The 6,975-nt window shown below is 39.5% G+C and overlaps 1 protein-coding gene across 1 annotated transcript; it reads left to right on the top strand.

The window, feature by feature from the left end:
• The first annotated feature begins 1,357 nt into the window (after positions 1 to 1,357).
• Positions 1,358 to 6,681, top strand: LOC133900482 (uncharacterized). The gene is made up of 5 exons (XM_062341642.1): positions 1,358 to 1,799; positions 2,900 to 4,093; positions 4,254 to 4,403; positions 4,523 to 4,703; positions 6,179 to 6,681. The coding sequence occupies exons 1-5, from the start codon at positions 1,563 to 1,565 to the stop codon at positions 6,382 to 6,384; spliced, it is 1,968 nt and encodes a 655-aa protein (XP_062197626.1). The 5' UTR covers positions 1,358 to 1,562; the 3' UTR covers positions 6,385 to 6,681.
• Positions 6,682 to 6,975: the final 294 nt, after the last annotated feature.

Here is a 6,975-nt window from a genome sequence, read left to right as displayed (position 1 = left end):
TGGTTGTAGATCTTTAATATAAAAGCTAATGATACTTTATAAAGCATAAGATACAATCATCATTGTAACATACTTTGATGGCGACAGTTCCAGCTCTGAACCCTGATCTAATTAGAGTCTCGTGGTCTAATTAGATCATCTAAACTAGCCTAACCTAGTCTAGATAGCTAAAGCTAAAGTTGAAGGTGTTTCGCTGAAAGTGGCTCTGGACTTGGATCTTCCATGTCGAAAACGTTGAGAGGGTCATCTATATATAGTGTTGATAGTTGGTGACTACAAAACAATGCCGTTCCCAAGGTTTCCGCGGGGCACAAGGTAAGGGTGCCACACGGCACCTGGACTCCTTTGTTGTGTCGACCACGGCCAAGTCAGAGGTTGGTTCGTCCTTCTTCTAGAAGATGTCTAAGGGCTTCCATGTGGCTCCAATGCACGTAGATTTCATGAGATGGACTTATAAAAGATAAGTTGAAATCTTTGATGATTTAGTTTTCATATTGGATACTTTTAGAATATTCTCAGCGATGGTGGTGTTAGTTTCTGGAAGGCTTGTGCGAGGGGAAGTTACCTTCGGCCTTGGATGGGCCGAGGTGGGCTTCGAAATGCATGTTTTCCTATAGGGTCTATTTATGTCTAATGTCATCGTCTTTTATATTGATTTCTACATGTCATAACCAAATGACACTATACATAAATATTGTTAAGGTTAGCATTAATTATCAATAATAATAATAAATAATCAGTAATATATTAAAAGAATATGATGCTAAAAGGTGTATATAATAAGCGTCATCAGTAGCCTATTGATGAGCAAGAGATGTACCTTTTGGATAAGATACTTTTGTTAGTAGATGGCAAAGTTAAACTTTATCCTATCTTTCGGTAGTGTGGGATGGTTGTGAAGCTGTCTATATTCGCTAGTAACAGTAGGATAAACTCCATCACCCCTCTTATGTGTGAAAGAGGTCAATTAAATTTCAGTTGTTGAATGGAAATCATGTACTGTCTATGTGGCCGTATCAATTATATGCTTCATATATGAGCTTCAGTTGTATTGTCATGTGCCAAACAAGGAGTTACACACCACATCATCTCAGTTAGACAAGCATTGGTCTAGCCAAATCATGCGCAGCGACAAATCCATGGGTCGGGAGAAGTGGCATTGCACAATCCGACAAGAAAGACAAGGTGACCATTCAATCTTATCCTCTAAGAAATAATAGTAAGAGCTTTGTCATTCATTAAAAGTAGAAAAAAGTTAACAAAAAAAGTGCACAAGAATGATGCCAAAGCTCCTCGGCGAAGCATACCAGACGAGAATTACAGCCCTAAGGAACGGTCACCAACAAACAACAAGATAAGAGTTGAAGCTAAGGACCCATTCAATTCAAAGCTAAACTTTGCCAGCAATTGCCACACTTTCTTAAACAAGTTTCACCAGATTAAACAGATGTTTGGTTTCTAACCATAACTTGGATGTGCCAAACCATTTTTAGTCGGATCCCACGAGTCGTAGAGACATAAAGTTGTGGTTCCATTTTTATCCACCAAAACTTAAACAAGTTATGGTGATGATGGCGACGCCCGCCGGCCGGATCCTCTTCCTCTCCCTCCTCCTTGCCGCCGCCGCGGCATCTGGGGCGGCGGCGGCGGGGGAGGAGGAGTTCACGGAGGAGCTGCTCCTGCGGCCGCTCCCCGACCGCAAGGCGCTCGCTCACTTCCACTTCCACTCCTCAGCGCCGCACACCTCCGCCGCCGCCGGCCGGCACCACCACCTCTTCCCCAAGGCCATCTCCCAGCTGGTGCGTGCATCCCCTCCCTCAAACGTAGATCTCTCGCTACTGGTCCCATAGGGTTTGTGTTCCAGTTGCTCACGGCTTGTGTTAATTGGCCGGGCGGAGTGATGAAATTAACCGAGACTAGCGCAGATTAGATTTGCTATTATGGCTTTTGAGCAATTAGCTCACTAAATCAATTTGTGGGTTCTCTGCTGAGACTATGCCGAGTCTATCAACTGCTGCAATGCCTTTGGAGCTGAAACATTGTAGTTGCGATTAGATGGGGTTGTTCACATTTGTATTCACTGTTTTAGTTATCTTTTTCATTTTTGCACACTATCATGTGCACTAAGTTGTTGATATTAATCAAATATTGCAACCCAAGTATGGATTTTTTTGTGCTAATTTTTTTTACCGGGGTACTCCAGAATCTCTGTAAATTTTAGGTCTTAGTATTGTGTATTGCAATTGACTAGGCCTGTGCTGCTGTCTGGACGTCAAGGCCATGGCTTTGCTCTGCTGCTTAAGTATAGATCATATTATTATGTTCTCCATGGTTAATCTGTAAAATGTATGCTATCACAATTGTAGCGTTCTGATTAAAGTTCGTGGAAGTGTTGGCAATAATCCAGAATCATAAACTAGTGCACAGAAAACTTTTGTTTTCTAACTTGTATGTGTGTAATAATCTCTAATATCTATAATACAAATGTTGTAATATATACCATCCAATTCTCAAACCTTCACTTTTAAACCTGAACTAAGGCATTGAGAAGAAGGGCATACTTCTGAGATGTGCTAGATGATACTAAACTACGGAGATCTGTATAGCATACAATCATTCTCCATTTGTGCTTTCTGTCAAAATTCTGAGATATGATGTTGTTCGGACTAGTTAACTTTCATGCACGCACCCAGTATTTCTAAATAACCAACCTAAACATCTCTTTATATGGTCGCTATTTACTGTTGGGTTTATTTAGTAAACCCATGCCTGTTTTGTGCCTTTTAGTCACATCAAAAGAAAGAGGTCCCCATTGCCTATATGTTTTTCACGGTTTCGTATTGCACTTTAAGAATGTTCTGGAATTACTATTAACACCGATCTGTGTTGTCAAGACCAGGTCCAAAAATTTCATATTAGCGAATTGGAGCTATCTTTCACACAGGGACGATGGAACTATGAGCAGTGGGGTGGATTTGATCCAATGTCAACAAGTAATGCGAAGCCTCCTGGTGTTGAGCTGTGGGCAGTTTTTGACCTTCCTTTGTCAGAGATTGATGCCACATGGAAGAACCTGACCCATACACTCTCTGGCCTGTTTTGTGCATCCATTAACTTTTTAGAGTCTTCCACTGCATTTTCTGCTCCTCATTGGGGATTTAAATTGAATGAAGGCAATCTGCGATACGGTGCATTGCCTCGTGAAGCAGTATGCACTGAGAATCTGACACCTTGGCTGAAACTTCTTCCATGTCGCGACAAAGCTGGGATAGCTTCTTTGCTGTACAGGCCTTCAATTTATAAAGGATATTACCATTCCCAAAAACTGAAATTGAGATCATCACAATCACTTGGTATTGTTCTTGATCAAACACTAACAGTTGTGCTGCAACCAAATTCTGTTAGTGGTAAACAGCTACATTCTAATGATGGACAACTTCAGCCCAGCTGGTCCATAAGACATCTTTTTAACAGAAAGTTGTCAGGGAAATGTCTTGTATCTAAATCCAGCAGAATATTCATAGAGATTGATAAAGGCATAGTTGACAAAGTTAACAAATCTGGAACTGATGTTTCCTGGAATAATGAATTCTTTGTACTGTCCAATGTCCCAGACAAGGTGATCAAAGAGTTAAATAACTTGAAAGTCCAATCTTCTTCTTTATATGAATATGATGTTAGTAACTACAGTGAGGATAAGCCTTTTGATGTGGGCATAACTTGGAAGCTTCCCCTGATATGGTCTTGCACCCCTTCACCTTTTCATACAAGCAGATTTCTTATGGGCAGCGGAAATGAAAGAGGGTCGATTGCTCTGTCATTTCTGTCTACTAATCTTCATAAGCAGATATTTGGCAGCTCAAATGATTGTTCAATAAAGGCAGTTGTTTTCCAGGTTGTTCCGTGGTATGTTAAGGTCTATTACCACAGCCTAGAAATTTTTATAGATGGGAACAGGAAGACTATATCAGAAGTAGTTGACAAGATTCATGTCACTCCTTCAGAAGACAAGCTTTTGCCTGGTACTCTGGAGATGCTGCTAAGCTTCCCTTGCAGTATGCAATCGGCTACTCTGACACTGGACTTTGACAAGGTATGTTCTGCTGCTTAAACTACTTTAATATACCTCCCTATTGGATGGAAAATTCACATTTTCCTCACTTGTTACTTCTGCCCAAGCCTTCATTTGTTGTTTACTCCTTCAAAACATTTCCTTCAGTTTATTACAATGTAACATGAACGTGAACTTTCAGGGATTCCTGCATATAGATGAATATCCTCCTGATGCCAATCAAGGATTTGACATTCCATCAGCTTTGGTTAGATTTCCTGAGTTCAATTCTGCTCGAAGTTACCTAGAAATCGGTTCATCACTTGGATCAGCTTTGCTAGAAAATTTCCAGGTAAATCTGTCAGATATCATGAACTGATCAGTAGCCCTTTTACTACTTGGTTGCCTTGTGATATGTGAATATGAGATATTTTTGCTTTATTATCATTGCAATATCATTGTGTGCTGCAGGAAGATAGTGTTGTGAAGTCATATACAGAAGTATTGCTCGTTCCCTTGACAACTCCTGATTTTAGCATGCCATACAATGTTATTACCTTCACTTGCACAGTCTTAGCTCTTTATTTTGGCTCGTTATTGAATGCTTTGAGACGAAGGATTGGCGAGGAAGAGAGGGAATTGAAGAAATCAGGTAAGCACAAATATTTATGTTACATGGTTTCTGTTTTCTGATGCCTTGTGTTACAGAATAGTGATTCCTTCAGTCTTCAGATGATGATTTGGCCAATATATTCGTTCCTTTGACCTGAAATGTAAAGTTAGCACTCCAGAACAAATTAAAGTAAACATCAGGGGATGGTTGATGTTATGCTTTCTTTTGAATCTAAAATTTAGAATTAGTTTTCTACTAGGGCCATTAAAATATTAAATTTGTATGAGTTAGTATTGGTTGTTGTGTGTGGTACTACACAGCTTGTGCCCTAAACTGTAGGGAAAAGAATCATAGTCATATAACAACTACATTCAGTGCTAGCAATATAGGGGAAACTTTATTTTCCTTATGCTGTCATCCATGCCTGCTCTTCAAGAGAAAATAAAAAAAAGAATTCTTCAAAATTTAATGAAAAATGGAATGTGGCTTTGAGATGTCAAATGGATAGCCCAACCTCCAAACAAAAATTTACAACCCTAACCACATTACGAGAACACATTGTGCCCTTTTCTTACTGTAGATTTAGCTGAATAATGGATTCAGGCTGTTCTGTTATGCTACAGCATAGTTATACTAAAAAATTGGTGACTGCTTAGCAAGCATCCATAATAGGAATTTCTTGATGAATTATTCTAAAAAAAGATGTAACCAAAAGTGGACAATACCTAGTTTGAAGATAACATTTTGTTGTTTGGGGCCTGTACAGTCTGTTTATAAATGTGCTGTTTTGGATATTATTACAAGGTCTCTAAGATAGAAGTTTGACTGTTTGATCGTTATTACAGTATGCTACTAAAGACTATAAATGACATTTTTTTACCTCCCGCAGCAAGGGTGAATGATAACATAGAAATGAATCGAATTTATATTTTGTTATATAGTTGGATGTTAAACATTTTGTTTCCTCTGGGGTGCTACATATGGACTCAGGGTTGCCTTGCTCTATGTGAAGAGAAAATAAGCTCGGTTTAATTTTTTTAGATTTGGTTGTTAGGAGCAGAACTTTTTTAAAATAAACTGTAGACAATGTAGGTTTAATCTTAATTTGCTTGTTTACTTTAGGCTCTGTTGGTCTGTAGAGTTAACTGCCTTGTTACCTCATGTACCACCAAAACATGAACATAGTTCTAATGATAGTTTCCTTAACCAATTTTATGATTTTCTGTATTTATATTTTGTCATCAAACCATCCGATAGTTGCTTCTAGTACTGGCATGAGAAGGTTACATGCCGCACCATTAGCTTCAGTGTCGAATCTCTTGTAGTTTGTGAACTGACCATTGCATATTTGTCTGCAAACTACATCACACATTTCGTATTGTTGTTCACTTCTTATTTCACCATTATTGTGATTGTGTTGCCTTCTGAATTTTTGTTTCACCAATATTGTGGTCAGGATTATTATTTTTAAGAAAAAAGTAACCAGCTTCTAACTGGTCTCAATTCTATCACAGCCACAAGGCGTGGGCTCATTTCTCTGTTGCTAGCTAAGCTAAGGGGGCAGAAGATCGATCCATCAGAGTCAGGGTCTTCACCTGAACCACCCGGGTCGAAGAAGCTGCTACTCAAGGTTGTATTTGTTGCAGTAGCGGCTGTTGTGTTTCACTATTTGTCAAACAACAGTTCAGAACTAACATTGCTGTCAAGAATTTTGGGCTAGTTTCTACTTTGGAGCCACAGTGGTAGAATGTACCATCTTTTTGTAGCATATGAGCGTATTTAGTGCCTGTAAATTTGGTTGCATCCAGGTGTTCTTGTGCCATCCTGGATTCTTGAAAGAAGCTGCCCCCTGATTGCACAAGGTACATGTTTTTGTTTTTTTACGAACCAGGATCAATTCTAACCGTCGGAGGTTGCTTGTCCGTTAGGAAGGGGTGTCTTCCCAACAGCAAGCGACTCTTCATTATGTATAAATCAAACACCGGATCAATGAAGTGGACAACGAATTCACTCTCTACTCTATTGTCTTATATCCAAATTCTATTTGCAACAGTTTTTAGGGTTCCAGTACGCATTTCTGAAGTTGTGCTGACTACCTCGTACTGCGGCATCTGCGCTTGAGGTTCTGAAACGCATAATGTTGTAACAGTGGTAACAAGAGTTAACTGCATGAGAGGTCCAACAACTTGAGAGGTGGGTGCGGATTTGTCCAAGAACTTAAAAACTTAGGTTCAAATCTGCGCACGGTGGCACCTTGTCACCTGATGACATGGACTAAGGTTGCACGGGTGGCTTGTTTTTTTAGAAACCC

This window comes from Phragmites australis, chromosome 19, assembly GCF_958298935.1.
Source record: "Phragmites australis chromosome 19, lpPhrAust1.1, whole genome shotgun sequence".
Classification (NCBI taxonomy): Eukaryota; Viridiplantae; Streptophyta; class Magnoliopsida; order Poales; family Poaceae; genus Phragmites; species Phragmites australis.
The sequence above is the reverse complement of the archived record's forward strand: the minus strand, read 5'-3'. Positions and strand labels throughout refer to the sequence as shown.